Below are 16692 nucleotides of genomic sequence, written 5' to 3' on the forward strand. Positions count from 1 at the left end.
GGCCCTCCTTGAGCTGTGAGGGCAAAGAGAACGGCTTCATGTCCAGCAAGACTATTTTCTGCTGAAGGTCAGCCCCTCAGAGCCTGGGTTTTATGGCGGCCAGACAGACTGTTCCTTATCCACAAGGGAAGAACAAAGGACAGAGTGGTGGTACACAGAAAGGATCAGTGAGACGCAGGGATGGGACCAAAACTCTCCTAATATATTATCACCCCCCAGCAGTTTCCTCTTTTAAAAAGCAACAATGTGTTGTATTTCTTGGTGGCCCAGGGACTGTCCTCGGGGATTCCTGAGTCCACTAAGGTTGTAGGCATCGTCCTGACTCTGTGCGGGCTTCCAGGCTGGAGGGGAGAGCTTGCAGTACAGCAGAGGTGAGGCGTACAGACTCTGGAGGCGGGCTGCCGGGCACCACCCCCCAGCTTCTGGAAGGCTGTCTAGGCTGGGGGCCAGGACCTGTGCTGTTAAAAAGTTCCCCCGGGGGATCCTGATGTCAGCAGTGTTGGGGAACCACAGGTGAACGGGCCGCTGCAGGTCTCTGCCCACTTCCCACCACCAGGGGGCAGGACTGCAGCCACACAGCGCGGGGTGGGAGCTGAGCCTGGACACTGGCTCCAGCAGCTAGGTGGCGCTCCTCCCAATGCAACGGACTAACGGCACTGAGTACATTATCTTACCTGCCAGCACGCAGCCCACGAAGCCCAAGCCCTCCCTGGCTGAGCTAGGAGAGCTGGGGCCTCTGCCTATTAAAAGTATGTCCCGCAAGGTTAATAAATAGGAAAAGTTAAGCACAAGTGTTTAGAAGTTGCTTATTTAAAAGAGAAGTCTGGTAGAGACCCAGATCTGGCTCTCCTCCAGTCAATACCTGCTTCCACATACTATGAAGACGAGCTTCTCTCTGGCCTGTATTAATGTGAACAAAAGGGAAAGAAGACCCGGAGCCGTCGGGAGGCCGGGGTACAGTCCTGGGTTCATCACCAATTATCTGGGTGACCCTGGCCGCATCACTCCCCGCGCTGGCCCTTGGTAAAACAGCACGGGGCTGCGATCATTGGACGCCTCAAGGTCTAGGTTTTCAGTGGACACCACTGCAGGGCCTGCACGCCCCGCCCCCCCCCAGGGTACGTCAGTGCCGAGCTCCACCCTCAGGCCAACCATCGTCAAGTGAAAGCCCTTTGTTCTTTTAAAAAGGACATGCTAATCCCAGCAGGGGGCAGGGGCACCAGGTTCCTGTCCCCCTCCACCTGCTGCTCTGATGTGATGTCACGGGGTCCTCAATTTCTGGGCCAGTTACCAAGAGCTCAGAACCAGGGAGACGATCAGCACAGCACTATTCTTGGGAACCTCTTCCCATCTCGGTGGGTTTCAAAGAGACTCTGGAGCGCAAACTAACAGGCAGCAAAGCCAGACATTTGTTACTTAGTCGCACACATGCTGGTCCTGCAAGTCAAAGAAATATAAATAAACTTTCATCTGCTGGATATGCTTTAATGCTATACAAGGAGATCAATCCAAGAGTTTGGGTCTCTACTCCGGGGTTTGCCAAAGACAGACCCACCCCTGACGAGAGGGACACTAGGAATCTCTCCAAAGGAGAAAATTCTTTGTGGGTCTGGGAGTCAAAGATGTGAACCTAGTGTGTTAAATGTTTAAGGAGACAGCAACCCTGCCAGCAATGCTGCTCCAAGGATGAGTACTGGTTTTATGAAGAATATTTAAAACAGCCCCAGAAGTACTCATTTCATGAAAAGAGGAACCATGGTTATTTCAAAATTGAAGGCTATGAAGCCAGTCCTGAAAGTGCTGGGGGCAATGGGGAGCAGTGCAGAGACTGGCTTCTAAAACTGGGAAAAAAGTCCAGGAGAGCGGAAACATGGGGCTTTAGTTTTTATTATGCAGCTGGAGTCTCTAATCTGTACCCTGGATTTGTGTGCCACGGGTTCGGCAGGCTGAGAGGCCCAAGGAGGAAGCATCACGGTCCAGGGGGACTAGGGATTTACTTAGACAGGATCAATACTTCCTTCTCTGCTGATGAAGGAGTCATTTGCATGGGCTCTGAAGGGCTTAAAACTGTCCACCGGAGCCTGGCAGTGCCGCTCGGGATGAGACCAGGGGCAGGGCTGTCTGGGTTGGGACTGGGGAGGGGGAGACAGACACTGCTGCTCCATCCTGCTTCAAGCCCCTTGTCACAGCTTTGAGATCCAGCTCTGTCTGAGGAGGAGGATATCTCGTCTGTAAAGTGCAGAACATGGCCTGTGGCACAGAACAGGGCCTCCATAAAGGAGTTTCTGTTTGGCGTGAGGGGTTCCAACCCGACCCTCTTCAAAGTCCCAGCCAAGATGTCACTGATGCCCCAAAGGGAAGCCCCTCAACTCCCAGGACCCTTGAGAGCAGGCTGGGCGGATCCTCCAGAGGCAGCTGTGCCTCTCCCAGGTGTTAACGTGGGGTGCCAATTCCGTGAGGCAGGTACTCTTATGATCTCTGTTTACAGATGAGGGAACTGAGGCAAGTGAGGCCACACCGAGAGCAGTGGTCAGCTGGGGTCTGAACACGGGACAGCCCAGCTCCCAGCCACTGCCAGACCGCTCACTGGGGGGAACGTGACAGGAGGCCGGCCAGGACGGGGGAAGGGAGGGCGCTGGGTCTCACGGGGGGGCAGACAGACATCCTGCCAGGAAGGTGCCCTCAGCGGCGGGCGGCCTGTGGGGTGGTGGGAAGGGGCCCGGGAGGGCAGGAGGCCGGGCTTCCCAGAAGCGGCGGCTGGGATCTGACCCGGGGCACACGAGTCTCGGGCAACCCCTCAGGAAGAAAGAAGCTGCGAGATGAAGGCAAGTGCTCTGCGCCTCCCTAATGGCAGAGAACCACAGACCGCTTCCAGCGGCGGGCGAGTGGGCGTTCCGGCTCCACTCTCACCGTCAAACTGGGGCGTGAGGCTCTTGGTCATCGCCACCCTCTGCAGCGGTAGAGGGAGCCCTGCAGAGGGAAGGTGCTGCTATCAGAAGGCGAAAACAAGTGATCAAATCTACCCCGGGTTTCGGAGCTTGTGAATCTTCAAACACGACCCTTAGGAGACAAGGTGGTGATAAAGGCTCTTGAGCTGCAGCGTGAGTGGAGTGACCCCCCCGCCCCCCCGCCCTTCTCAGCTCCCAGGGACCTGGGCTAACCTACTTCACAACGTCCCCTCCCCTCTTCCTTCTGTGGACCCAGCCCTGTCAGTGTGGTCCGGCTCTCAGGTTAGGAAGGGGCTGCCCTCCGGGATAACCCTGGAACTGTCCGTCGCCTTTCCTGTCCCGAAGCTTGTCCACAGCCCAATGCTTGGCTCCTGCAGAGTTGCCACCCATGCACGCCCCGCCCCGCCCCGCCACTGAGACCACGGACGGGAACCTCTCTTCCTTCGTGAAGCTGCCCCCCAGCCCTGCCACCGGTCAAAGTTGCTCCCTCGGCTTTCTGCTTGGGGCTGCCAAGACACATGTGTGAGGCAGCGACAGAACACACAGAAACAGGACACCAAGGCCACCATATACGGTCCATCGTACGCAAGCTCTCCTCTTGGAGGAAGCTGGACAGCATTTGAGAGAAAAGGGGACCACGAGAGCAACGGGATCCAGAAAAAGCAAAGGGCCCTCCTACGACATGAGACCCCCTTTTGCAGGCTGAGGGGTCCCCTCTAGGTGCGGGGGCCTCTGCCGACGGCCTCACCTGGGCAGGGCAACCGCCAAGGGCAAGGACAGAGATGTGGCCCGCTGCCTTCGGGCTCTCACCACAACCACAGCCTCCTCCGGGGCCTTATCCGTGCTGTTGGAAGAGGGGCTTCTGGAAGGAAATGGAAGTGAGCTGGCAGGAAGAAACTTGAGATGTTCTAGAGCATGAGATTGAGAAGAACTGAACGCCTGTTGACTGAGTCCCTCTGGTGACGTGCGACGCTAGAGCAGGTACAGACACTCAGCCACGTGGGGACAGCTCCCCTTCCCGGGGCTTGGAACGAGTAACAAGTTAGGTCTGCCACATACTATTTGGGCAGGCACTCAATTTCAGCCAGGTACTCAGTGTCTCCAACATTTCAGAGAATTGGTCCTTCTAGGGCTCACGCAATCCTGTCTATTGACAAGCACCGGCTGCTTGATAAAGTCTGCCCCACAGAGGCCAGTGTTTGTATCGAAGCATGAACGAGGGAGCGAAAAAATGAACGAATGAACGAACACAGGAATGAAAAAGCAGTGGCGGCCTGCTCAGAACATTATCCATCACCTGTCCACGGCTAAGCTCTGCACGGGACTGAAAGGGTTACTTTTGCCTCTGCTGCCTCTAGAATAATGACTGTGGACGAAGAACCGGACATCTGCAGCTACGACTTTTGTGCTTTGCCTCCAAGTGAAAGAGCTGCGACACAGGTGCCAGTCCCTCCGACACCATCTCTCTCGTCCCCACCTGCCCACCTGGGGCTGCACACACACACTCCAGCTCTTTCTTTGGCCTCCCTGCCAAGATTTAACGGAGTAAAAGTAGCTGCAGAGTTGCTCTGGCTCTTCCTAAGTTACTGGATGAAAATGCCCACTGTTTTGAAGTTAGGAGGTTAAAGATCAAAACAGTGAGCGCCCCTGCAGAGTTTAAATGTCAGAAAAATACGAACACGCTTGAAACCGTTCCCGGCTCTTTGTGATTCTGCCCTTTCAGACGGTGCCCCCTATTCCGAAGTTCCATTCTCTGAATCTGCTCTGCGGGAGGCTTGCTGGCTATAAAAAGCTCCTTTGCCCTAGGACCGAGTGCGGAGAGCCTCCGGGACACCGTGGTAAATGATGGGAGCCTGTCGGCAGCCGCGGCTCCACGGCCAGCTGTCCCCAGCCCTCCACCGCCGGGGAAGGGGGCTAATGAGGAAGAGGGAAAGGGCTTGCCGACAGTCCCCGTCACAGACAAAAGGCAGGTCGCGTTTAGCTTCATGCGGTAGGATCTGCCACGGGACCTCGTGTGCTTGTCTTTAACCTGGGGAGCCAGGCACAGCCCGAGGAGAATCTGACAGGCGCGTGTTTCCATCCTCTCAGCGCCTGGTGCTATTTTCCAGAAATAAAAAGGCGAGTGTAAGCTTGGCTTGGCTCTGCGAGGCAGTGTCCCCTCCCACCCCCGGCTTTGTCACCTTGAGGGAGAGACCTGGGGGGGCTCCCTGCCTTCCCATCAGGCCTCTCTCTGCGGCGGCCACCGCTGCTACTTGTGGGCAGGAAAACACACACAACTGCAACCGCATAATGAGCGCCAAGGAAAGGAAGCGCTGGGGCCCTACCTACAGCAGAGCAACGCGGGGAGACAGCTGCCCCCACGCTGCTCACAGAGCCACGGTGGCTGCTAGTGTCCCCACCTCAGAGCTGGGGCTGGGGCACAGTTCCGGCGTCTACCCACACGGTTAGGACACTTGGGAACTGTTTCCTGCCCGAGAAATGACCTCTTATCGGTGACCAAGGATCCTCCTTGACCTTGTACTTCCCCAATCACTTTTACTCCTGCTCCAGGTTGAGTCTTTCCGGATCAGGTTGACAACTGAGCCTCCCCGGGCCGGGTTACTTGGATGGCTGTAAGCAGGTTGATGACGGGCAGAAGGGAACGTTTACCACTGTGCTCTCAAGCAGTGTCTTTCTGGGAAATGCTACAAGCAACATCAATCAGGACACCTCAAATTTAAGTGGGTGGACAGGAAGAAAATAGAATTCTAAGCAAAAGCCGATACTAAAAAGCAGAGTTTGGAAATGTTGCCACCTAATCTTTTCTTTTGGCATTTTGAGTTTGAAATGTTAAACATCATCCTGTCAACTGGACCAGGCCTTCAGAATCTGCAAGGAACGCGGCGGTGCCAGCTTTGCTTTCAGTCTGGCTGTGGAATAGGGAGGGCGGCCCTCTGACCCACAACATGGCCTGAAACTAACACAATGAAATAAGCCCAGTGAGGTCACCCGCCATCGTGATTCCACGTTCCACATTCCTCATCTTCTTTACCAACCTTGTCCGCAAGAACAAGATCCCAAGCCCCTGCGAGGCAATGATGATTAGTTGGAAAGCTTTACTGATAAAGGATTAAACTGAATTCTGTTTCTACATTATTTCCCAATATATTCCTTAATTTGACAGCAAATGGACAATGTTTCAGTAGGGACGAGCACGGACTCTGTAATCCACTAAGTCTTACCTGCCCCTGAAAAAGGAAAAGGACCTCAACATTATCTGCCTTTTGTTCTCATCAGAAAGCACTCTCTCCTGTCTCCAAATTATGGTTCTTTAATCTAGTACAGGTCAGTCTCAGAGGTCGTCCATTTAGTTAAAAAATAGGTGAGGGGAGGGATGATAAAGGAACCTCAGAAAGGGCTCTGCATAAATACGGATAACATGCCATTCACCAGTTGAGATAAAATTCCCATCTCTACAAATTCATCCATTTTTACTGCTTCAGACATGTTACATAAACTACGAGGAGGGAACTGGCGGGCGCTCCTAAATCTCCCCAACTAACCAATATCAAATTTTAAACACTGCTGCACTGTACATTTGTAGTTTTAAACAAATATAAAGAGTGCTTGGCAGGTTATTTTTAGGGGTGGTAGAATAAAAATATAGCACTTTCTCTCCAAATCTATGCTTCACCAAATCTGTGTTTCACACATTTTACAACTTCCTAATAAACTTTCTGCTTGCATTCAAAAATACTTAATACTACACAGAACATTAGAAACGATATTTGCCAAGGCAAGCCTGGGCAAGGCCCTCCCTCATAGAGGGTATCTGAATGGAAATTGGACATTGTTAAAATCCCAGGTTATGGGTCTGCGATGCTCGGGGCCCCCGAAGTCATTGCCCGTTTTTAGTGGAGCCGGAAAGTAACTCACTGAAATACCACAGAGGACACTAAGATAAACCAGGTTAAAAAAAACAAACAAACCAAAACTGTGTTAATGTTCTTCTTCACTGGGAGAGCGAACCAAGATGCAGATACGAGCAGTGCTCTTTCTCCTCAGAACGCTTTTCAGCCACAGCTGCTGGGGGAAAATAAGAGCTGTCAACAGGGACAAAGTTAGCAACTAGGCCGAGGCTTTATGCAAGCTGAACAGGTAAAGGCCTTGGGTATGGTCACCTAGATAAGAAGGCCAAGGTTAAAACGTCGTTGCCTACACTAAAGCCCACACGTGACAACACACTTCTTTTTGGGTGGGGGCTGCGTCGGGTCTTCGTTGCTGCACGCGGGCTTTCTCTAGTTGCGGCGAGCGGGGGCTACTCTCCGTTGTGGTGCGCAGGCTTCTCATTGCGGTGGCTTCTCTTGCTGCGGAGCGCAGGCTTCAGTAGTTGTGGCTCGTGCGCTCAGTAGTTGTGGTGTGCAATCTCCAGAGCGCAGCCTCACTAGTTGTGGCACACGGGCTTAGTTGCTCCGCGGCATGTGGGATCTTCCTGGACTAGGACTCGAACCCGTCTCCCCTGCACTGGCAGGCACACTCCCACTACTGCACCACCAGTGAAGCCCGTGACTATGTACTTCTTTCCCTTAGGCTCTGGCCCAGGGAGGGAGGCTGTTTTTTCCTTTCTGCATCGAGGTTGCTCAGCTGGGTGAAGGACTGGGGCTGTCAGAAGAGCCAACACTATGATCCTCTTTTTGAAATGAATTTTAAGTTTCGGATTAGTTTCAGATTTACAGAAAAGTTGCAAACGTGGTACACATAGTTCCCATATACCCCTCACCCGGTTGCCCCACTGTTAGCATCTTTCATTATCGGGTACGTTCATCACAACTAAGAAACCAGTGTTGGTTACTTACTATTGATTCAAGTCCACACTTTATTTGGATTTCACCGGTTTTTCCATTAATATGTTCTTTCTGGTTCAGAATCTAATCCACGGTAGCACACTGCATTTAGCTGTGATAAGATCATGACATTTTCATGCTTACGTAGGCTCCCTAAATGTGTGGTGTTACGCCTCAGACCGCTCCCCAACCCTGGACATCTGTCCTTTGCTTCCCCCTTTCACTGGAAAGGGGTCCAGGGAGCAACGCGAATTAAGGTACATTAGACACCAATAGAGGGCTGGTCCGTTATGCTCCTTTGATACCAAAGCCCAAGGCTCACTGCTTAATGCGGATGGGGTTTCCTTTGGGTGATGGCGACGTTTTGGAACTGGATAGAGGTGGTGGCCGCACAACAATGGGGAAGTCTAAGAGCTACGGAATTGTTCACTTTAAAATGGTTATGTTATATGAATTTCACCTCAACTGCAAAAAGCCCACCACCCTATGCTAAGCTACCCGGCACACCCTGGACACAGTTCTTACTCAAGCGGGGATAACTCGGCCCCAGCTTTCAAAATCACATCCTTCCTCCACACTAATCCCTCCACTGGCTTCTCACTGAATTGACAGTAAAATCCAAATTCTGCACCGGGACCTAAAGGCACCTGCCGGGCCGGCCCTGCTCGCGTGCCTTCCCCGCCGCCCTCTGCCAGCTCCCATCGCACGGGTCCCAGCAGTGCTGGACCGTGCAAGTCCCTCCTCCACAGCAGCTTTCAGGGCTGCTGCTTCCACTGTCTGGGACCCTCTTCCCGTGGCCCTTCGCATGGCTGGCTCCTTCTCCTGCTTCCCGCCTCAGTTTAAATTTTGCCGCCTAAAGGCCTCCTGAGACCACCCTGATGCGAAGGAGGTCCCTCCTGTCCTCGACCACAGCCCCTGGTAATGACCTGGAGTTCTCTTATTGATTCTGCTTCCTTGTTTGTCTTGTTTCCCCTGTATTCCTAGCACCTAGCATAGTGCCTGCCCACGGCAAAGGGGCTCAATAAATAACTGTTGTCGATCGTGAGGAGGCAATGAGTGGATTTACAACCAACTCTATTATTTGCACTGCTGGATGGAAGCGGACACAGAGGACGGAGAGCACAGAAGAAAGTGGCTGGTGCCCTGCAGGGGACCTGGCCTGAGGGCCATGGGAGAAGCCTTCAGAAGCCTCTTCAGAAGCCTTCAGAAGTATTGAGCTGGGCCAGGGAAGGGACCCTTCCACCACTGGGAGCTGGGAAATGGACTTTCTCTGGTCACATTTCATTTTTTTCTGACATTTCCCAGAAAGTATTTCTTGGGGAAGCCCAACAGCTGAAAAAGATGCCACTGTAATAGAGTGGGGGTGGGGTAGGGCCAGCCCGCATTCCTCAGCCCATCCTCACCCTTAAGGCACCCGTGTAGATTACAGGGCTGTGAGAAACTGAATTTTAAAGACATCATTTACATACAGTAACATTTGCCCTTTGTGGGCATGTAGTTCATTCCATGAGCTTTGAAACATACAGTTGTGTCATCACCATAATTAAGACACAATATTTTCATCACCCAAACATGTTCCCTTATAGCTCTTTGGGGACAATCTCCTTCCCTCACTCCTACCCCCTGGCAACCACAGATATGATTTCTGCCCCCAATGTTTTCTTTTCCAGAACATCACATAAATGGAATCACATAGTGAGCAGCCTTTTGTGTCTGGCTCTTTTCACTTTTTAAAAAGCCTCTGATTTAAGACCAATGTTTACACCTTGAAGTATTCATATTTCCCTTAGCGCCACCCGAGGAAGAAGCAAAAAGTACAACTTACCTTCTGGAATACTTGATAGTTGGATTTGGACCATATATCGAGCTGGGGGGGGAGAGATAAAATATTGGCATCAATTTTAGAATTCTGGACTCCAAGAAATGATATCGTAACTACTGTTATTAAGCTTGAAAAAAAACATGATTATAGAAAAACAGAATCTTGGGGTTGAAAGGATCCTAAATGTCGAGCCTGAATTTCCTCTTTATCAACCTGTGGTGATTTGAGAAGACGATACGAAGAGGTATAAGAAGTCAACCTGAGGCACCTGCTGTGTCCGCAGCCCCATGAGCTGAGCCCCTCGTTCACTTCTCTAACTTTGACCCCTGCCACGGTTCTCTTGCGTCACCCAACATGCCAAGGTCAGTCCTGCCTCAGGACCTTTGCACCTGCTGTGCTCTTCGCCTGGACTGCTTTTCCCACAAACCCTCCCACGGCTCCCCCTTCACTTCCTTTGGCTCCAACATCACCTTGTCAGAGAGGCATCTCCCAGGTACTCTAAAATATTCCCATACCTGTTGTCTTGCTTCTCTTTATCCTTTCAAAAATTAAAAATCTTCACAGCTCTTAAAACTAACTGAAGCTTTTACTTCTCCTGTTTACATTGTCCTGGCACAGAACCTAGCATGTTACAGGCATGCGTGGAGGAAAACAGCCCCCCGCTGTTGAACACCTGTTCCACGCCAGGCACGCACCGGTCCTTCCACACGTACTCTCCCACTCACTCCCCAGAGCAAGCCTGTGTGGCTGGTCCCATTAGCAACCTTCCTTCCCAGATGATGAGACAATGGTTCGGAGCCATTCAACTGCCCATGGTAATCTGGAGAAGCTTCTTACGGATGGTCTCACTTGGTGGTGCTCAAACCTGGGTAGCATCAGAAGCCCCTGGGGGAATTTCTTTCATGTTTTTAATATACAGATTCCTTGGTCCCTCCCCTGGAATGTCTGAATTAGTAGGTCTGGAGTGGGCCCAAGAATATGTTCGTTTGTTCAATTTTTTTCACAGCGCTCCGCAGGTTCACTGTGATGGCTGGTCAGGTTGGGAGCCCTGGACCCCTTGGTCAAGGAAACAGAGGTCTGAGATGAAATGTGGGCAGAGTTCAGAGTCCAGTCCTCCTCTGACCACACTTAGTCCTACACAGGGTAATCCGTGGCTCAGTCTAACCAAAACCACTCTGGCTTGACAGGTTGTGTGAGAAATCAAATCAGTGCCTTCTCACTGTTCCAAGAGGTTAGAACAGACGGAGTACGGCAAAAACAGAACTACCCCAACACACTGCAGATTAAGAGGGGCCATCGCTAGGCCCCAAGGGTGCTAACAAGTCAACTTTAATATACGAGTTCAAGAGCTGAGCAAACTGAAACCCCTGGTCAATGGGCCGCTTGAAACCTGCCTTGGGTTGGCCAGTGGTCAAGGTGGAAAGCCGAGACACGGCTACTTAAGCCTGTGTGCTGTGTGATGACTCTGAAGCGTCTGGGAGCACGGGGACCTGTCAGATGGGAAGACTCCTCTAGGAAGACCGGAAGGGAGGCGCTGCGCCCGACGTGGGACAGTTCGGGGTTCTGTTTCTGTCCTGAGGGCTTTACTGAAAACCGCCCTCGGCAATGAACGGTTGGGCTGCGAACAGGCATGCGTGCGGTTCTCCTGGCTTCTTCCTGTTCATAAGTGGAGGAATCTGGGTGGCGCTGAGGATGCCCCCCTGCACGCGGCAGGGCTCCTGCTGGAGAGGAGAAGTTTAGCGGATCCAAGTCCAGGAATGACAGCGGAGGAGCTGTGATTGAACATTTATTTGAATCTGTCTGCCTCCCCCCCATCCCCACTGTGGACCACCTCCTTCCTGGATTTCCACACAAGCCCCCACTTGACTCCTCTCCTACTCTGGCTAACTGCTCTCCAGAAGGATGGCATCAATTTTTAGTCACTGCCCCCCCACTTAGGCCACCTGATGGACTTAAGAATTTAAAAAATCTTAAGGCATTAGATTTTTATTTTGACAGGTTAGCAATTTGCAGGGGAAAAAGTGACATGTTACCTCCAGATGACTTGGAAGGAAACCTCAAAAGAAACACAGGAAGCTAATTCCCTACACTATCAATTCGGCTGAAGAAAACTGTTGGGCAGCGGGTCATATTTGGGAGGATAAGTCAGGTTTATATCATGATCTCAGTGCCGCGGTTTAGCCCAGGGCTTAACAAATGTAGCATTTAAAGACTATTCAGACATTGCAGAAGGGATGAGAACAACTTTTTGTACCTTTTCGTTTCACCAAATCACTGCCAAGGTGACAGCGAGATGCCAAAGATTCTACATCTAAATTATTGGAAAAGTGACATCAATATCTGAACCAATATAGTTCTCTTTCCATTTTCAGCCCACAGCTGCTGCTTCTGAAGTTCGCTGCTGTTTATCCTTCCTGCCTGTTCACATCACACACAGGCTGACATAAACACAGGGCCATGGAAAAAGAGAAAAGGAAGAATCTGCATATAGAGTGAAAAGTTCGTTTTAATTTAAAAGAGAAAATTACATACATATAAAAAAACCTTCAGGGCTTCCCTGGTGGCGCAGTGGTTGGGAGTCCGCCTGCCGATGCAGGAGCCGCGGGTTCGTGCCCCGGTCTGGGAAGATCCCACATGCTGTGGAGCGGCTGGGCCCGTGAGCCATGGCTGCTGGGCCTGCGCGTCCGGAGCCTGTGCTCCGCAACGGGAGGGGCCACGGCAGTGAGAGGCCCGCATACCGCAAAAAAAAAAAAAAAACCTTCAGTATCTGCAAAATGTTTTAAATAAAAACATCATCCAGAGAGAAATACGCACAGGTTTAGTTAAGAGATGGACTCTCTAGCCTGACTGTGGCTTCTCAAAACACACAGCACTCACTCCAAGTGAGGGTGTTGCTCTTTTTGAAGGCATTGAAATACATTATTCAGGACCCTAGGGACCAGTTCTGACCACCTGGGATAGAAGGACGCTAGAAGATACGCCCTGCTTCCCAGGCGCACAGGGGTGAGAAAGGGATCCGATGACAGTGGCTTCCCCTTTTGCTGTGAAGGCGCAGCAGGCAGCCTGTACTTGATTTTCTGCTAGATTTATGCCACAGAAAGCCATTTAAGCAGGTGTTCTGGAGTCAGGGCCAGGAAGAGTTCAGAAATTCCTTTCAAGGAGCCGGGACTGACGCAAGTGAATATTTATTACCTTCAGCTTATTTGCTACAAAGGAGGGCGCGGCTACCAATTTTTTGCTGGCTGCAATATTCCAAAAGGAGCATTCTGGAAGCTACAAACTTTCAGCCCCAGGAACGAGAAATTATGCTGAACTATAGTGTCAGGGAAAAGAAACTAAGCTTCCCCCAGTACTCTGGGCAAGCATTAGAAAGATCTTAAAATGGAAAAGCCAACCTTATGGTAACTGGGGCTGAATCTGCAGTCTTAGGAGCAGCCTGTGGGACTCCGGGGATTAGAATGAGTATTTTAGGGGTGGGAATGTGGTCTCTTTTCAGATAAAATGGAAACAAACCCCACAGATGACCAACTGCTTCAGCACAGATTCATCTGCTCTAAGGTTACACGTCAGACATCAAAGGTCCTCTTGATGCACAGGAAGAACTGGTGATAACAGTGACAGTCAAATTCACTCACCGAAATGAAAAATCCGAATGCCCCAAAATCAGCAGGCAAAGGATCGCTGACTATGATGCCCATCAGCATCTCCGGCACAGCCAGAGAGGGCGGATACCATCTGCAGATGACCACGTGTTCAGCCCGCACTGCACCTGTGTCATCTTTCTAAAGTCTCCCAGCGATCGCACGAGAATGATAAAATTATTTCCAATTCACAGATGAGGAAACTGAGGCCCAAAGACGTTAAGCGGCTTGTCCAAAATCACATCGTTAACATGTGGTAGAGAATTCAAAACCAGGTGTGTCTCCAGAGGCCCAGCTCTTAACCTGGGAGGTAGATGGCCCTGTACCTGGAATTCAGAGGGAATGCTGACTCCCAGTGCCCCCTAAGCTGTCACAGCTCAAAGTGGAGGTGGGACAGTCCTGCAAACTCAAGGTGACAAACCTTTCAGGCCTGCTGACGTGACAAACATCGCCACTAGAATTCCTTCGGCAGCAAGTGAGAATTACGGCAGCTTATCAGAAAGTTATCAATTCTTCATTTCAAAAAATAGTACAATGAAACTATAAATTATCTAAAGTTAACACTTCCAAATAAAACTCGAGCCTCACAGGCACTTCAACGTCTAAAGCTTTTATTTATTAGTAGCTTCAGCTTGCAAGGTCAACAGGTGATGTGTCAGTAGGGGGAGGGTGCTATAAACCAGCCACGGTGATGGATTTCTCCACGGTCACCCAAGTTTTCAAAACCACAAACTTCTACTTGGTCATCTGCGTAAGTCTGCCCACCCTCCCCTGGAGAATAAAAAAGTGAACAAGTTTTACAGGTCTGTTCTTCTTCAACTTTTCACTTTCAATCAGGACATGCACTTGTTACTAAAGAAACTGCTGAAAGCACCATTTCAGGGCATCCTCTGCATGTGAATTAAACCGGATTCCCCTTCCCCATAAGTAACAAGAGGCCATTTTTCTGAAGGTTGTCTGAACAGTTTCAAAGGCTATATATAACAAATCAAAATGTTCCCAGCATCTAATATCAAACGGGGCTGATGCCAACACTTATTAGAGGAATCAGATTCAAGCTTCCCCCAACCGCCTCGACCCAAACACACACACACACACACACACACACAACTCTGAAGTGGGAAGAATGCGGGGATCAGAAATTACCCTGGAGGCAGCTCTGGCTGTCTTTGAAGGTTCCCTTTGATACCACCATTTCTTTTCCTCTCTTGTGCTAGGAGGCTAAAAGCGGCCTTTTTAAAATTGATATGGGATAATTAATGAAGCTATAGCATTAACATAACCTAAATCCCCTAATAAGGTAAATTCAACCGAGACACTTACATCTTTTCAGCTAAGTCTGACTGGTGTAAAGTCAGGACAATGGCCAGGTATTCAACATGCTGAGTCATGGCTCTTTGCTCCTCCCTGATGACAATGAAGAGTAGGGTGGTAAGTCTTAACAGCGTTTTCATATTGTGTTCGAGGAATTAGTCTGCTGGCGCTTGGCATCGAAAATATGCATCACAGGTAAAGAGAAAGGATGATCAGGGTAGAGGTCGTGGGTGTTAGCGCAAAGTGAGGAACAGGCTTGCTGGGATTCTAATGGGGGGAAATCGGGGTGGCGTGGGGCCACTCTTGTAACAACAGGGCTAAGAACCCTTTCAGAAGCTGGTTGCTTTCGGTTTGGAAGAACACAGACAACTGCACAGGCAGGAGGAATTCGCAGTTCAGACCCCTAAGCCGAGGCGAGGCTTTCCAAGCCACACCTAGTGCATCAGGCCAGTGATCCACCCCCAGGCAAGCGCTTAGGCACCAGCTCAGCAAATGCAGGGCTGCACCTTTGGAACAGCAAAACCGCAGGCGATGTGTTCTTAGGCCACACCTCAGGCTCCGAAGGCTCCTTCCAAACCTGCATTTTATTTGGGATGTGCCAGACGGGTCAACACGGTAATTGCACTAATGCTTGTATGTATACAAATGTATAAGCTCACATATACCAGTATCAGTACTAAAAAGAGAACACTAATAATGGCTGCACTTTATTTATGCGGTAAATGTGCCTTTAAAACAACAAGCGGGGACTTCCCCGGTGGCGCAGTGGTTGGGACTCCGAGCTCCCAGTGCAGGGGGCCGGGGTTCGATCCCTGGTTAGGGAACTAGATCCCACACGCATGCCACAACTAAGGAGCCCAGGCTCCGCAACTAAGACCTAGCGCAACAAAATAAATAAGTAAATATTTAAAAAAACAAAAACAAAAAACAACAACAAGAACCAGTGGACTCAGTCCTCCTAATCGTGCTCTTCCTGCTTTTAGGGTCCCTGCTTATCTCTAGGCCAATGTATGCAGCTGTGAAAGGAAGCAAGAGGTCTCCTGTACCACCTTTGTGATATGACTCAGAATTCAGGCTCCCAGACACACACTCACTTGCCTTCTGGTGAACAGAGAACCCACGCTAATCCCTCATTAGGGAGCCACGACGACCCGTGTGCACGTGCGTGCTTCCTTTATTCTTTATTTACGACTTCACTCCCTGTTGCTCCGTCTAGTGCCCGTCTCTCGTTTCTTTTTTTCTTCCGGCTCTCACTTCTGATTCTCCATTCTTCCGTCCCACCTAAAGCATTTTCACAACCCCAGGAGGCTTTTTCATTACCCCCTCCCACACACTATTATTCTACTGTGTTTTAGGCACTGAGGTATATCCACAGGAGGGAGAGAGTCTCGGGACAGAGCCTGGACCCTCGAGGAGCCCTGGCAGATGGAGGTTTGGGACCTGGCTCGGTGAGTGACTGTAGGCAAGTCATTTTACCATGCTGGGTCTCAGTTTCCTTGTCCGGAAGATGAGTCTAACAGTGGTACCTACGGTTCCATAACCACTGGAGGCAAGGTCTGTTTCGCACAATGCCTACCAGACCAAACACGGAGGACGCTAGAATATTCATTAACTGTGAGACAGACATGCCACAAATAATCAGGACGGAATGATCCTAGTACTAGAGGAAGACTGTTCAAAATGCCACGGAGGTTCGAGTGGATGACGATCACTTGTACTGTGAGTAGAGGCAAACCCAGGCCTGCCATCTCCAGAGCCCGTGCTCACAGAAGAGGCCTCTGGGAAAATGGGGGCCGGATGAGAAGGGACAGAGCGCTCAGACAGTGTAAAGCCAGTAAGCTCGCCAGGTGGACGGGAGGGGGGGCAAGTGTCGCAGGTCAAGGGCACAGAGCACAGGTGCAAGCGTGTGCAAGAATCTGGCACGTTCTGGGAGCCACAAGTAGCACAAAAGGCTGGATAGTAAAAGACGAAATGTATGTAGAGAGTGACGGCAGATGAGGTCGCAAAGGCGGGCAGAGGCCAGACCACTAGGCATTTCCATGCCTTGCTAAGGGGTCTGGATTTTATTCTACAAGCCAGAGTTTTCGGAGGTGTGTTTTGCCAAACACTAGTGTCACAATACGCTCCAAGAATAAAGGAAGAAA

The 16692-nt window shown here is 50.7% G+C and overlaps 1 protein-coding gene across 2 annotated transcripts in view; it reads right to left on the minus strand.

Annotated features, from left to right (window-relative positions):
• Positions 1–16692, minus strand: part of MED27 (mediator complex subunit 27) — a 199521-nt gene that overhangs the window by 10534 nt on the left and 172295 nt on the right. For both annotated transcript variants that reach the window (XM_065878764.1, XM_065878765.1), the window contains one exon: positions 9597–9638. In XM_065878764.1, coding sequence (XP_065734836.1) covers positions 9597–9638 — 42 coding nt within the window. The remainder of the gene's footprint in view (positions 1–9596; positions 9639–16692) is intronic.

Source organism: Phocoena phocoena, chromosome 6, assembly GCF_963924675.1.
Source record: "Phocoena phocoena chromosome 6, mPhoPho1.1, whole genome shotgun sequence".
NCBI lineage: Eukaryota > Metazoa > Chordata > Mammalia > Artiodactyla > Phocoenidae > Phocoena > Phocoena phocoena.